The sequence below is a fragment of the Aethalodelphis obliquidens genome, unplaced genomic scaffold (genome assembly GCF_003676395.1).
Source record: "Aethalodelphis obliquidens isolate GAN/ISIS:26980383/991018 unplaced genomic scaffold, ASM367639v1 scaffold11, whole genome shotgun sequence".
NCBI lineage: Eukaryota > Metazoa > Chordata > Mammalia > Artiodactyla > Delphinidae > Aethalodelphis > Aethalodelphis obliquidens.
The window spans coordinates 4712707-4729510 of NW_020837955.1; the positions used below are offsets into that span (position 1 = coordinate 4712707).

General features: G+C 33.1%; 1 protein-coding gene across 16 annotated transcripts in view; it reads left to right on the forward strand.

Moving 5' to 3' along the window:
- PCDH15 (protocadherin related 15) overlaps window positions 1-16804 on the forward strand; it is a 718778-nt gene that overhangs the window by 437165 nt on the left and 264809 nt on the right. For 15 of the 16 annotated variants that reach the window (XM_027111903.1, XM_027111902.1, XM_027111901.1 and 12 more), the window contains 2 exons: window positions 4794-4987; window positions 12738-12870. In XM_027111903.1, coding sequence (XP_026967704.1) covers window positions 4794-4987; window positions 12738-12870 — 327 coding nt within the window. The remainder of the gene's footprint in view (window positions 1-4793; window positions 4988-12737; window positions 12871-16804) is intronic. The other variant, XM_027111897.1, reaches the window with a different exon arrangement.

Sequence of the window (16804 nt, forward strand, 5' to 3'; positions counted from 1 at the left end):
CACACACAAAGTGTTATCTCCCATAGCCCTTTCCAAAACAGTCTCTAACTTTTTAGCCTCAACCAGGCTATCCCTTTACTGCTCTTAATATGGAAAAATACATTACATTGAAAACATTCCTGATTACTAATGCTGTGTCACAAGTCATTGAATATTAGAGCTAGAAATTACTATGAAAATATTCCTTGTTCACAGACTGATTTTATAAAGAATTTGATCTAGTACATTGATAAAAAATTGGTCCAAATTCACAAAGTTTGTAAGTGGCAAAGTTGATGTTAAATCCAATTTAAAGATAATAGTATCTGTTACCAACATTTTAAATCAAGTATACTCCAATAAAAATTTTTTAAAAATACAAAAACCATTTTTTAAATAAGGATAATAGTATCTGGAACCAGACTAACCAGTTGTGTCCCTTTCTGTCACTTTGTACCCTATGTAACCTTGCACAAATAGCTTATCCTTCTGTACTTCAGTGTTCTACTCTTTAAAATGTTGCTGCTAATAGTTAGTACCAGCTGTATTAAATTGGTTATATGAACTACTTCCATATGTGCATTGTAAATGATTAATGTTGTATAAAGTCATCCAGTTATTATTAATATCAGTTCATTCTCATGAATTATATAAAGCATTTATGATAATTAATATCCTTTACTGCCTTATCTGTGTATATCTCTATGTGCCCTGTATATTATTTAGTACCCTGTGGAGGACATATAAACATTACATATAGAATTATATGTTAAAATTATTTTTATAATTTCCAGTATTATAAACAAAATTAGGATAAGTCTATGTAGTATTTTAATGACTTTGACAATTTATTGTATGTCAAATAATGATATTGTTCTCTGTGGTAAGTATACGTGTGTATGTATATGTGTGTTTGTGATATCATGATTAAAGTTTGAGGGTATATTTATTTAAGGTCTTAGTGGGGTTTAGTATTTTAAGCAAATACCAGATAAAGATTTGTTGAGCAAACCTTTCAAAATTGTAAATATACTCTTACATTTGTACATAATTTTGTCTTATATTAAAACAATTTAACTTTACTAAAGATCATACAGTTTCTTACCTAAACCCATTTGCATTAGAATCAAAACTTATAACCAAAATAATGACTCTTAAAATATATAGTTTACTCACTCGTGTTGCAGACTTTAATTATATTGAAGTTTTATTATATTAAATATATTTTGTTGAAATGGCTGATATTCATTAAATTCTGAATACAAGTCCCTTATCAGCTATATGATTTGCAAATATTTTCTATTTTTGTGTATCATGCTGTTAGTGTCACATCTAAGAAACTTTTGCCAACAAGAGTTCACGAAGATTTTCTCCTATATCACCTACTATGAGTTTTATAGTTTTAGCTTTTACATTTTACATTTAGATGATCCATTTTTAATTAATATTGCATATGCTGTGAGATAAAGGTCTCTGTTCATTAAAAAAAATCTTTTGCATATAAATATCTCAGCAGGTTTTATTCAAAAAACTATCTTTTCCCCATAAATTACCTTGGTATTTTGTTGTAAGTCAGTTAGCTGTAAATGTAAGAGGTTACTTCTGGACTTCTGTTAATCTGTATGTCTAGCTAATGTCGAAACTACATCTTGATTGCTGTGGGTAGATAGTGTGTTTTCAAATTGATAGTGTAATTCCTTCTTCATTGTTTTTCTTTTCTAAAATGGTGGCTATTCTAGGTCCCTTGTATTTCCATATAATTTGAGGATTAACTTGACAATTTCCACCAAAAAGCCTGATAGAATTTTGATAGGGGTTACACTGAATCTATAAATCAAATAAATTTAAAGAATTTCCATCTTAAAATATTGAGTCTTTATATCCATGAACATGGACTGTCTTTCCACATACTTTTAAATTTCTCTCAATAATGTTGTAGATTTTTATTTTGAATGTGCTAGCTTTAATTCATGTTGATTCCTGTAAGCATTTGACTGTCTCCAGTATTTCTCCCAGAATGTTTTCAAGAAATGGATGTCATTTGGCTGATGTCTGCTTAGTGACTCCAGGCTGCTTAATTTATTGGACAGAGGTAGTATTTTATTTTAAAGATAACATGATTAGTGGGGAAATTTATACAGCTAAATATTATATATTTTATTTTTCATACATGTTTGAAGTGCAAATCTGTGGATATTCCATTTGTAGGACCAAGTCAACATGCCCATCCTAACACTGTATGCTACAAGAACTCTTCTGATGATGGAAGTTTGATTAAAATGCACTGGAAGATGAAAAAAAATTAAATTAAAGCATTTTTATTTACGGGGCAGATTTTCCCATTAAATTAGGAACGGGCTTTATATACCTATAATCTCATAGACCACTGATCACAAGATCATTGAGTTGTTATTGAATTAAATCCCCACCATAGTTTAGTTTCAGGGTTTTTCACAAGATGTTACCGTTTTCAGGGTATTCTGAGTCAGTGTCTCAGCTCTTTTCTAATCTTGGACCACCAATAATTCCTTTAAAATATTTTTGTTTACATGTATAGGAACTCAATTAAATGGATTCTTGACCCACTCTTTTATTACTTAGTGTTGAAAGTCTGAAAATTTGTATAAAGCTATTTGAGTAACAAACATAGAATTCATTATTTGGCTTATTTGTTAAACTTCCTACTTGCTAATGATTTATTTGGCACTAGTTGTATTCCCTGAATATATTATCTTATCTGTGGTTGGCTGACTCTGCAGTTTTAGGGTTGTTTCTATCACCTGTGCTTTGCAGTACTGTTTGGTATTTACAGCACCTCCCAGACAGGTGCCTTTTTCAATTTAATTATCATCCAGCTTTCTCCTTTCCAATATCATTTATGAAAATGTTAAATAAGACCAACCATAATACCTATATCCCTTAAGCACATTTCTCAACACTTCTTCTTAACTTGATGCATTGCCATTTATTACTAAATTCCTTTAGCCGATTTCAGTCCCAGGAAGAATGTTAATATTGAATCCAGTTTGAGCTAAATTTTAATTAGGATTTCCTGAGACATTGTGTTAAGTGATTTACTATAATCAAAATTGATTTCTCCTCTGCTACCCCTGTCCTCTAATTTTCTAATTTTATCCACACACAAAAGAGAATGAGTCTGGCTTGAATAGTTCTCCATAAATATATATCATTCATTCTGACTTTCTGCAAATTGTTTCCTTCTCCTTTGCCTTTAGGACTATGTCTGTCATCCTCACGTAAGTCCCAAAATCGTTTCATGAAATGCCTTTCCTTCTGGCAGCCACATCTGTTCACCCCCAAATACCCAGTCTCAGACTTAGCTGAATTTATTCCTCTCTTTCAAATTTCCTTTTTTTCTCTCAGTTATTTTTGTTGCTGCTATTTCTATGCACATTATCATTCTAAATGCAGTGTATAATAAAAATAGAAATAGGCTATGCACAGTATATCCCCTTAAGCACGATGAGGTGCGTAAAGTACTTTGTTTACATTTCATTAGGATAGTTAACATGATCCTTTGAATGGGCCATTAATTAACACAGCATATCTGAAATTGAATTTAAGTTTCAAGGTAAATGTGTACACTTGCATTTTATCTAAGAAAGTGCACCAAAATGTCCCATAGCTGCCCAAAGAAGTCTGTGGATGACAAAGAACTGCTACTTTATAGAAGTGAAACTCATGGATAAGAAATACGTAATGTCAATAAATAAGAAATTTTTTTCTGCAGCTTTATTTATTACAACCCTGTGTGTTTTATTAACAAGAAATTTTTGCCTTCCTCTTATGTGTAAACTGAGGCCAGCTTTCTTTTCTTTATCTGTCAAAGGATGAAAACAGAAAATTCTGTGACTATTTGTAAAATGCGTATTATAAGATTTCCCAGTAGAATCTTTTTTTTTTTTGGCCCCCTTAAGTAAATTTATATTTATCAGGAAGTCCATGAGGCTTATTTAACATATTAAATCATAATGACCTTAATTTGGCTTTATGAAATTAATAATGGTTATTCTCTTTTCATATATAATGACCCAAAATAGTCTTTAACTATTGCATATCATTTGCAATGATTATGAATATGTGCAACTTAGCCTTACAGATGCTCATGTGGTATTATGTCAGGGACTCTAAATTGAATCCCTTTTCTCAAAAAAAATATTTCTTGGGCTTGATATTCTTATTTTCTAATTAGATTTTCTACAATTGGAGATGCATTTGTTTGCTTTTGAAAAGGTAATACGCTAAGCCTTATCAATCCTTTATAAGTCATTGTGAACAAGATTATAATAATTTTTGCTAAACCCATGTGTAAGTAAAAAGAATTACAGAACAAGAGAATCCCTGGGAGATGGGAAGGAAAACATTAAGACTGGAAAAAATTAGAGCAAAGGAAGGATGGGAATAATAAAAGCAATTCAGTTTTTCCAGGCCTCTGTCCTTATTAATATGTGTTTATGTGTCAAGAACAGGTGATAAGACAGAGAAAAAAAATTCCTATAGGAACAGGCTTTCCTTTTTTTTTTTTGCTTTAGGAAATTAAAATAGTCTTCAAGGTTCAAAATCTTTTATCACTCTCACAAGAACAAAAAATTCTTTCCTGATGTGATTGCTTCAGCGTTAGAACACAGTAGCCTCAATTCAAGAAAACAAGAGTGTACATGCTGAGAGAACTTTTTTTACTTTCTTTGTGTGTGTGTGCTTGAAAGCAAGCTTCTTTTGTTGGGTGAAAAAAAATGACACAATGTTGAGAAGTTGAGTCCCAAGAGGATTTATGTTGTTATTTTCAATTCCAGCTCACTGCATTCGACCCAGACGAAGGGTCAAACGGGGAGATCACATATGAAATACTGGTTGGGGCTCAGGGAGACTTCGTCATCAATAAAACAACAGGGCTTATCACCATCGCTCCGGGGGTGGAATTGATAGTTGGGCGGACTTATGCACTCACCATCCAAGCAGCGGATAACGCTCCTCCAGCAGAGAGAAGGTAATTTATATCAGAAGCAATGCAGTCTTTTCATCGCTCCAGTTTAAACCCCCAAATTAAGTTTAAGACGCGCCACAAGCATTCTTTTATCTTATAAACACCTAAATTAGATCAGAAAATCAGAGAGACTGGATTCTCAGGAACTGCATATTCTTCTTTGGTCAAATTGTGGGAAAAGTACAATAAAGTCAAGATTAAACCACAAAATAATTAACTGTGATTTCACAGATGTGAAGGTTGCAAGTCTTTGTTGGGAGGGGGAGTGGGAACGGGGAAATATTAGAGGCATGTGTCTGCTTTATTAGCGAAAAGCAAGGCTGCTCATAGTGAGAGGTCACAGATAACATGTAATACGTGATGTCTCAGGGTTTTGAGGCCATCTCTCAGTGTCAGAGTAATTATTTTAAAATTTTTTATACACATATACAATTTATCTAGAAAATCTATATATTTGTGTATATGTAATATAATCTCATAGATATATATGAGAGAGAGACAGTAAGAGAGAAAAAAATAAAAAGACTTCCAGCTGTTACAACTACATTTATCTGCCCACCCCCAAGAGATATCCCTGAGATATCCCTTTTATTGATTTCTTGTTTGTTTCCAGATTTTCAGTATGCATTTTAAGAAAATATGAAGTTAATATTAATACATTGCTGAACCTTGCTGGTTTATTTTTCACCCTCACAGTGTATCTTAGGGTTCTTTCCAGATGAATACTGGATAATTCCCTTAAAACTTTTAATCACAGCTACATAATATTCCTTCATATATATGTAATACAGTTTAAGAAATCCACTGTTGATAGACTTTACGTGTCAGTCTGTCTTTAACAGACAATGAAGAACTAAGTAACATCGAACACGCATCATTTTGAATGTGTGCCAGTATATCAGTACAGTGAATTCCCGGAAGTTAGACCAAAGGGTTCATACAATTGTAAGTTTTAGAGAGAACTGCCAAATTGTATTCTATGGGGCTTATAACAATTTGCAATTCTAACTGCCTGGTCTGAGTATGGCTAATTCTAAACAGTCTCCCTAGTGTGTGTCATATCAAACTTCTGGATTTTTGCCAGCCTGATAGGTTAAAAAAATAGTATTTATTTTTTTATCCATTTGCTTATGAGTGAGTTTGAGTATATTTCCTGTGTTTTCTACTTTTACTACCTTTTCTGTGAATTCTGTGTCCACAATCTTTGCCCATCTTTCTATTGATTTGTTAAACCCAGGTTACAATTATTCTGTGTTTTCTACTAGTGACTTTGTGTATTCATATTGTATGTTTAAATCTGTTGCATTTAGGATTTATCCTACTGTACAATAGGAGGTATTGATCCAGCAGTATTTTTTTTCAGGCAACTGTGCCATTTTTCACATAATATATTGGTTGGTTCATCTTTTTACTCATTAATTTGAGCTGTTACATTTATTATATCTTTGCTTATGTATTTGAATGTGATTCTAGACTTTCTCCACTATTCCATTACTTCACCTATTTTTTTTATGAGCTATTATCACACAATCTTAATTGTTAAGATTTTAAACTATGCTTTATAACACAGTGGTGTGAACTTAACTCATTGATTTTCTTCCTTAAAAATTTCCTGGTTCCTCTTTCTGTTAATTTTTTTGACTTTATATAAGCTACTTAAGTATGTTTTTTTACCATATTTTTATTAGCAACACATTAAATTTATAAATTAATTACTTAGGTTAAATTATACATTGTTGGTGTTGAATCTTTCTAAGAACTTTCTGTCTCTTCATTTGTCCATGTTTTCTTTTGTGTCCTTTAGTAGATTTTATTTTAAAAATATTTTCTTTATGTATGTCCTATACATTTTTTTGTTGGGTTGTTTCTCATCGTTTGGTGTTATTGTAAATAGACTTCTTCTTCCTCATTCTTCTAGTTGGTTGACACATATGTAAAAGCTGTTAATCTATATTAATTTTAACCCACATTCTTATTTAATTCTCTTATGTTTTTGTAGTTTTCCAGTTCATGTTCCCACGTTATCCAAGAATATATTTTATAAGTAGTGATAGTTTGATGTCTTTCTATTTTTTTTCTTCCCTTTAATTTCATTTGCTAGTACTTGCAATAAAAATGCTTGTCTTGACTTCGATTTGAGTGGGAATACCTCCCACATTTCCCTATTATATTGGTTTATGGTTAAAAAACATATTTTATTATGTTAAGAAAACATTCTTCTATTCTTATTTTATTGACTTTTTAAAAATAAGAATGGTCATTTATTCAAGTCAAATAAATATCCTCAGTTATGAAGACAATAATGAATTTTCTTTTTGAGCCAGTGCTAGGATGATTGATCTTAATACAGTTCCTATAATAAATCTATTTTTCATTCCTGATATAAATCCAAGTAGGCCTTGGTATTTTAATCTTGAAATAAACTGCTGGATTATATTTGTTGGTATTTTATTTAGTGAAATTAGTCCATGCTTTTCTTTTTGAGAAACTTTTGTGAAGGCTTTATATAGTTGTTATGATACTTCATAAGTGAAATAAGCAAAAACCACAAAGAAACACAAAAATGAATTCATAAGTTTGATGACTATGAATTAGTTGTAAACATCTCTAAAGCCAATAAATAAATCCAAATTTGGTTCTTTGAAATATAAATAAATAAAAACATAAATAAATTTATAAACTATCAGCTAAACTAATCAAAAAAAGTAGGAGAAAGTGAAACTTTACCTAATAAATTGTGAGAGGGAAAAAACATAGAAGAAATTTAAAGAATCATTAAAAGACCACTTTGCTTTAATAGCTGTAAAAGCTTGAAAAGATGGATGAAATGGATAATTTTTCAAGAAAATATGATTTACCAAAATCAATCCCAAAGATTAAGAATTCTTAAGAGATCAATAGTATTTTCCTCTATAGAGGAAAATACTCATCTCCCACTGTTATCTACAGACCTGCAGGTCACTGCGGAAGAGTTTAGTTCTAGTCTGCTTGGCATTCATTTCAACAGTATGTTTGTCAAAATGCTTGGTGACTTCAATGTCCAATATGTGGTAGGTATAAAGCATCTCCAAACTTGCAGTCACTTTGGCCGAAGATCCCTGGAGCCATCCTCAATGCTTATCCTTCATTCAAACTCCAAATATAATCTTGAGCAACAACTCTAAGCTCTACCCTAAAAACATACTCAGAAACCAACAAATCCCCCTACTTTCATTATTAACATAGCAGTCCAAGCCACTGTTTTCTCTAGTGTCGAAAACCTCTTCTAATTAGAAGTCTCTAGTTAGACTTCTGCCTGTGTCCCCTTCAGTCTCCTCTCAACACCATGTACCTAAGTACATCTTGTCCCTGAAACTTCCCCTGAGAAATTTCTGTGACATCTTATTTAGCTTTAAGTCTGAAATTTTTGCTCCTATGGATTCCTGTGTGTACTTCCAAAATAGTAAAGTAGAACCTGTAAACACTGAAATGTAAATATAGCTTTTTTAGTGTGATGTTGGTGGGAGACAAAGGAAGAAAAAATAAGGTTTTTGTCCTAAGTCTCCTAGTGAAAGCAATATAAATACCTAGAACCTTCATCTTAGAGACAATGTAGAAATATAGTTACAAATAGACACCCTGTAGAGTATGTTGACACATTGAAAAGAAAATTACCATACAGATTGTGCAATCCTCTAAGTGTCAAGGACATCACCTCAGTACCACTGTGTACTATTGTCCAAAAAATATGGACAATGATATTGTCCAAAAAATATGACTTTTTAAAAATTATACCATTTCTGAAGTAAAAGCTTCTTAGGTCTATCTTCATAACCTCTTTTTACTCATATTTTATTTTGTTCTTAAAAACAAAGTGTTATGGATGAAGTTTTATTCATGATATAAATAATTAAAATTGATTGTAATATTATAACCTGATCCAAAGACTTGAAATTTGTGATTTCCTATGAGATAACATCCTTCGTTGCAAACCAAGGATGTTTTATACTCCCCACAGAAATACACATCAGATAACTAAAATGTCTTCAGTTTACCTCCCACTTTTGTTCTTGTAGGATGTGGGGAGAAAGGACAGGCAGATTTTGAATACAGAAGCCTTGCCTTTTAGTTCATCTGCTGTTGCTAATTAACTTCATAACCCTGAATCTGTCACTTAATCTTTCTGATTTTATAATCCTCTTTTGTAAAATGGGAGTTAAACTAGATGGTTTCTAGGGTCTTTTAAAATCATATGATTATCTGAGAAGTTACATCACCTCTCTTGTTCTACTTTGACCTCATTACCAAATGTGAAATAAAAACTTTATGATTTTTATGTTTAGAAATAGAGAGTTATCTACATTATACTGGCTATATTACAAAAATAAAATTGGTATTATATAGATTCTCAGTTTTATGCATTTAAGACTAGCTATAAAATGTAATACAGAGTGTTCACATAGAATTTATTATAATTTATTATTTACCTCATGACTGTCCTGTTTTATTATGTGCTTGATCAATGCTGTTGAATTACTACTATTTATTACAGCATTAATGATATCATTTTATTGTTAATACTCTTGGCATTTCATTTTAGGAAAGCTAACTCTGACACTATGCTGACATCAGGGATAAAAAGGAGATAGCATTTTAGAAGGCAATAGCTATCACGAAGGTTAGTGCTTATTTAAACACGTTGTAGGGAAGTGTCAGGATGTTAAAGATGAAAAATGCAAGACCTTGAGTTATGATCTTCCCCAAATAACTCTAAGATCCAGGAGTGTGTGTTTGTGGGGGTGGGGGACATGATTAGCAATTCTAGCATTTGAATTACTGTGGAAAGGAGCAAAGGAAGCAAAGGAGTAAGGGCAGATGAAGGAGACGGTCATGTTGGACCATAGTTGTTCACTGTCTTCTGCCTTGGGGATAGTCTTTTTGTTTTGCATTTAAAATTTTTCTTCTCTGTGGCAAAGACACAAGCTTCATCTGAGTTAGAGGTCCTTATTGTAGTGCTGTGGATATAAACAGTTTAGCCCTCTAAAATGGGAAAATATTCAAAGGGGGAAAAATAAGGAAATATACAAAGTACAATAAGTTTAGTACAAATTATAGTTTTAAGAGCAGAAAGAGACCCATATTCTGGTAAAGATTTTATAAAGTACTCCACATCAGTAAGCTGAAGTTCTAAATATCAAAAGCAGGAACGCTCTAACTTTTTGAAAAGAAACTTTGAATTTGGGGTACAGGTGTGTTCTATGTCAAAAAGAAAATGTTAATCAGTGAGGGAATCTCTTGCCTCCAAGCTTATTAAGGAGAGTTTTAGGTCAGTTTGTAGAGGAATCCCCTGGGCTCCTAACTTAAAAAGCAGGTGAGTCTACATGCTATATTTCCCATGAACTTCTGGGACAATGGTCTTCTGAATCAAGTGTGTGTGAGAAAAACCTTGTATATCCATGGAAAATGTAGATTTGTGGTCCCACATCAAAAGATTCTGATCCAATATGTCCGAACCCTAACACTACCACACTCCACTCTGGGGAGGCAAGAGGGGATACTGTGCCTGTAGGTTTTTAGCCAAGAAAAGTGAAAAGATGTGATTAAAATGTCTAAAATATTTTAAGGGATGTTAGTAAGGTAAATATAAGCTTATTTAGTTCATTCCACAGAATAGAATAAGAAGCCTTATTTTGAACAGTTAACAATAATAACTGATAAATGTGTTTTTCTTTGTGTGTATATACTTATATATACATACACACATGTGCACACACACATACACACCATACGTATAATCTTATTTAATCCTTATGCTAATCTTAATGTTATTATTCTTAATTATCAGATGGAAATAGTGAAACTGAAAGAAGTCAGTTGCCTATGATCACATGTGATAGCATAAAAATTCTAACCCAGGAATGTGTGGTTATGAATCCAGTGCTCAACGTCACTCAGCTAGGGTTATTACCAGTGTGGTATAGGGTAAATGTTATAAGACTTATGCATAGAGAATGTGCTGGCAGCAAAAAGGAAGAGATTTATAAAATATTTAAATCACTTGATAAATAACAGACACTAAAAAAAGTCAGGATTACGAAGGGTAATATCAGCAATAGTGTATATCTTGGGATGGCTGTTGGAACCAGATCACCACCTGGGAGGATTATAGGCCCACCTCATATTGACAATTAATGTATTCCTACAATATGAGAGTGGGACTCTTTGCACGCTAAATTTATAACTTGCTGATATTTTTCTTTTTCATCTAGCCATTATAGTACCTATAAGCTAAACTTAATACCGCTAAGTTTATAAGCAGCATTTCATCATCCATTTTAATCTACTTTAACATTTTATCCTTAAAGCACGAGTTGTAAAACAAAATTGAAAAGAAAAGCAATTATATTTTGGTTAATTTTATTGGCAAATTTTAATAATGAGATAAAATCAGAGCAAGAAAGAATGCAGATACTTTTACTGATTATGAAGTCTGAGAGATTTTAATTTAAAATGAGATTACTTTGGAACAATATTGTGATGAATTTAAGTATGAAATTTTTTTAAAGTCACTGCAGCTTTTTAGAGGTGCTTAATATTCTATAGGTATCTATTCTACTGAGAATATGTTCAGAAACAATTTGGACTTCAGCATAATATACGGTGATATAAGGTGATAAGCTAAAAAATTGTTTTCAGTGCCTATGATCTGTATTTCTCTTAAGGGCTTTTCAAAGTAAACTATTAAAGAATAATCTCAGAAAAATGTTTTTGGTGACCATGTCTTTTAATTGATGCACTTAATGCAAAGAGCTTTGGGCTACTTTAAGAAAATTCTAGCCCCCAAATAGAAATTGTAAGAAATGTGTTTTGAATAAAAAGGCATGATTTTGTTAAAATAAGTTTAAAGCATACATCTCAGGCAGTGGTGGTATGTTCTTCAAGATAGAAGACTAACTTTGTAAATTCGCAGGTCTCATTTGATATATTTTTGCCAGTGTTTCTTCTGTACCAACCTTGAACATCTTCAGCTTTTGCTGTGTAAAGAAATTTCAGAGTTTAGACATATCAAAAAAGGTGATTATGTCAATGCTAATGTTTTTGTCCTTATAATAATAGAATATATTTTTATCCCTCAAAAACAATGCCCATCAATCTAAGGCTTCAATTAAATCTAGTTTCTAAATTTTTATATTAAACTCTTTAAAGAAGACTTAAAAACAGATTTGGTTTTGTTTGCAACTATTTTACACAGTGATTACTTTATGATCCTGACTCTTGATATGCATTTCATTAAGCCATTGATGTCAGCAACAAAATTAATAAAACACAGCCCATATTTTGTTTTTTGTGTTATTTTAATCAATACTCTCTCTGCTGGTTTAATAGGAATAGAGCCCCAAGACCAACTCTTATTACTAGATATTTATAGAATTTTTTTGCTATTAGAGAAGCATTACAAAATAAAGTCAGAAGTCAAGTTAATTTATTAGCTTTATTTGTACAGCTATTCCTTTTTAATTCACACTATTAATCTAAGTAGGAAAAACATGTACCTGAGGCATTTTTTTTCCTTTTACTAAGATAATTTCATAAAAACATCATCTTTTGGTGGTAGCTTTATTTTTCCATCCTTTCATTTTGAATTATTTTATTATTTCCTATAAAAATTCAGAATTTCCTCTCCTGTAAACCCAATAACAGAATATCAAATTCAGTCTGTCATTAAATGTGATGTAGATTTTTACCCCTCTTGTTTGCTTCTCTTTCTCTGCAGGCACTCCATCTGCACTGTGTACATTGAAGTGCTTCCTCCAAATAATCAAAGCCCTCCTCGCTTCCCACAGCTGATGTATAGCCTTGAAATGAGTGAGGCCATGAGGGTCGGCGCTGTTTTATTAAATCTACAGGTATGCTCCTTATATATGTATAAAATACTAGCGACAAAAAAAAAAATTCTAGCGACAACCTTGAAGGCTAATGGGTTTATATCTGTGCATGGCGGAGGAGAAAACCTCACATGTCTGATTACACTCTAGTGAATGAAAATTCCATCTGGAAAGGAAAGCAGGGATAATATGGATGGTGGGTTTTCACAGCTAATCTATTCTATTGATTGCCACTGTTGAAGAGCTAACGCTAGCTGGCAGGGATTAGCTGCAATCGTTACAAGAGATAATGAAGGGATTGGAAACATGCACTTGAATATTTTGTACTTTGCATCCAAAGAGTCTGCAGCTGACTATTATTTTCTGTCTTGGATTCCTTTGCCCCAGCAGGATTTATTTTTGCTGCAGTGTTCTGTATAGAAAATGACTTTAGATTCACCGGCTGATGGTAGGCATTCTATTGCTGAGGCAGACAATTTTATTCTGTGCCCATGGGCGAATCTTGTAGTTGCTGTGCCTCAGTTTATTTGTTTCGATGAATGGGATAGCTTTAGGTGATATTTCCATTTGCAGCTCCAGATTCATGGGCATATGAGTTACTTGCAGAATCATAGCTTGATTTGCTCAATTTATACATTTCTAACTAAAGCACATTTGGCCAGAAAATGCTGCATTTTCAACTGAATCTCTACAGCTTCAAGTTAGGCTACATATGGTGTTGATAATAACTGTCACTTACCATAAAAATCATGAGGACCAGAACATGACGTATTATTTTACCTATGGATGTTCAGAGGACGGAGGATTTATCATGTTATATGGAAATGGCAGGAGGTGTTGACATGAGAATTCAGGAAGCTGGCCTTGAAGGTTAAGAGAGATTTTAAATGTGATGATTTAAGAAAATCCCAGCATCGATCTTTACCATCAAATGAGGCGACACGAGGCATCTTGCTCAATGTCATCTGAATACAGACACCCTCTCACTCAAACCCTGATGATATAAAAATGAAGATTCCATAGAATGTTTGTACTAGAAAGAATGTAAAAAATAATGAAACATATCAACCTCATTATCTAGATGTGGAAAGTGAACCTTACAGAAATTAAATGAGGCCTAACTCAGCTGATTGAATTATCATTATTTCCAAAACAAGGTTCATTCCATTATATCCCACTCATTATCTGAGGCTGCCAAAAATTTGGTTGACATTACCAGATACTTCTCTTTGCCTCTGCTCTCGTATTTATTTTGTTGCTTTTTTCCAGGCAACTAGAGAGAATTTGCTTTTGTTGTTCATTTACTATTAAAATATGGGAAACAAAATTATACGAAAGTAGACATATTAGTAATAAGGAAATTTGGGGGATTTTAATGGTCAAAATAAAAGAAAAAAAACCTATAGTTCTTTAGGAGGAAGAAAACATTTAGTTAAGTCATGAAAATGATAAAAAATATGGAAAACCAAATATGAAGACAAGTACCTTTATAGAATAATGAAAATCCTTCTTTACATATATGGGGATTTATTTTGTTTAAACAAGAAGAAAAGAAAAATAAATCTTAGATTTGTAAGTTCAGGCCAAGAAATTTTACATGTTTTACGTTTAAATATTTCTTAAAAATGTGCCTTTGTATAATTTAACTTTCTATGAGTAAGATATATTTTTACCTGTAAGCTGGCTCAGGTTTTGTTTCAATAAATCCCAGAAATATCTAGGTACCATATTATGGGAGAATAATTCTACCTGTGAGTTAAAGATGAAAAGGAGTTGGCCTTTTTCATATCTCAAATATCTCTAGTACAAAATCTGAGAAAATACTTGAAATGACATTTCTATTCACCCTTTGTGCTTCTGGTAGAAGCAAAATAAAGGGTGCCAATTACAAAGTGGCAGTCTCTATTAGAAAGAACTAGGGTGACACCATCAAGGCATTTTTCACAGGCCACCAACCATACACTTTGGCTCGTGATCAACTGAGACTGAATTTAAACTAGTGACCTAAAAGTTGAAAAGCTTCCATCAAATTACTCTTCCAAAGACTTGTAATAACAGAATGCATTAGAGGTACTTCTGGCTACATCCTCTCTTTTTCACACACGGCACTACCCACTGCTGACTCATAGCTCAATTTAGAAAGACAAGATTTGTGGGGAAATATATTTTCGAAGATAACAGCGGACTGACTTCAAAATAATCTGTTTTGACTGAGATCAAAGTGGTTTCTTTTCAGAGAATAATCCTTGTTCACCCCCCACTTCCTTTCCCTTTGTAGGTATTTTCCTTTCATTCTATCTAAAAGTTGTTTGGGAGGCTGTGATTTTCCTCAGCCTGTTAAGGCTGTTTTGCCTGGCCTGCTGTATTGATGTCATTTAGTGGAGGAAAATGTTACCCAGAACTCTTAATTTTCGAACTTATGCTGATCAGGGTTAGTATTAGGTGGGGTTTTTCCTTCCAGATTTGGTCAGATCTTGCTCTTAAGCATGCTCCTTCTTTGTAATTCTGATCTGCCAGTGAAGCCTGTAAGACTGGTGTGCTGGAGCCAGAGCGGGCTCTGAGATCGTGACAGCAAGTTGTGTGCATTTCTCCCCAGCTTCGTGTTGAGTTGTGTCACATTGATAGCTTGCAATTGGCCATGGTGGGTGTATTTATGCCACAGAAATTAGCAAATGCAACAAATCAGTACCCTCCAGTCCAGAGCCAGTTGTTAAACTTTTACCATAATACCCCTCTATATGGAGCCAATTTCCTCCAAGATTTAAATCACTAAAATGTGTTGACTCCAACAGCTTCCTGCATCTTTGTCCCTTGAAATTTTGATCTACTTTCATCACTCTAAAGATGAGCCAGTGCTACCAAATAGAACTATGTATTATACCCAAATACAATAAGTCTCAGCTTTTTATTTATCTTTACAAGAGCATTGTTTCCATCCAAGTTACCCTTATAATTTATGGCTCACATTCTCTTTGAGTGTTTGACTCAGCCCTATTACCATTAGAATAATTCTTCTTTCTTACATACAGAATCTTCTTATACCATCACCATCATTCTCATACTCATATGATAATAATAGTTATATAATAACACTTAAGTGTAACTTAATGGGGCAGGCACTATTTAAGTTGTTTCCTTATCGTCTTGGTAAGGACAGCTAGGTTTATATTATGCACACACACTCACACTCAAAATTTCAACAATTTATAACTGAAAAGTTTATTTCCTACTCACACTGTTATGTCCATCATGAATCAGTTCCAGCTCTGTTCATCATTTTCACTCAACTTCAGCCTTTATCTGTGGCAATGTTGTTCTTTTGACAGAGTGAAAAAAGAGGCACAGTAAACCATATGCCCTCTCATAATGTTTCTCCCAGAAGTGACATAGGACCCTTCTGCCCACATTTCATCCACCAAACCAAGTCACAAGGCTGCTAGTGCGTTAATCATGTGTAATCCTTCCACTAGAGGCAGACACTAATTACATGGTTAAGTCTGATGTCAAGAGCCATGACTGCCTTTCGTACAGCTTTTGCTTTCCAAGTTACTGCAAACAGCAGTTTTGCTAACTGCTGCCTAACATGATTTCCCATCCTTACAGCATCCAGTAACAGTTTCCTCACTACCTTCCTCTCTCTTGATGTCACTGCTATTTATTTTTTGGGTGTTTGTTATGGCACACTCCACTTTTAAGTACTAAATTGTGAATCAGTTAAAATAGCTAGGTTTTTGTTGCCAAATTTCACATTCTATGCCCATCACTAGTTGGCAGTGACTGTTACAAGGTACAACTCAGACTGATGAAACAGCCTCTGTCTAGAATTTTACTGATCTCTCGATTGAGGGCAATGCTTGCTGTGGAAAACAGAACACAACACAACAGAATAAAAAACAAAACCTAGTTATTTGCTGTTACCCTGGAGTGATGCATGTAATATCTATCCATATATTTT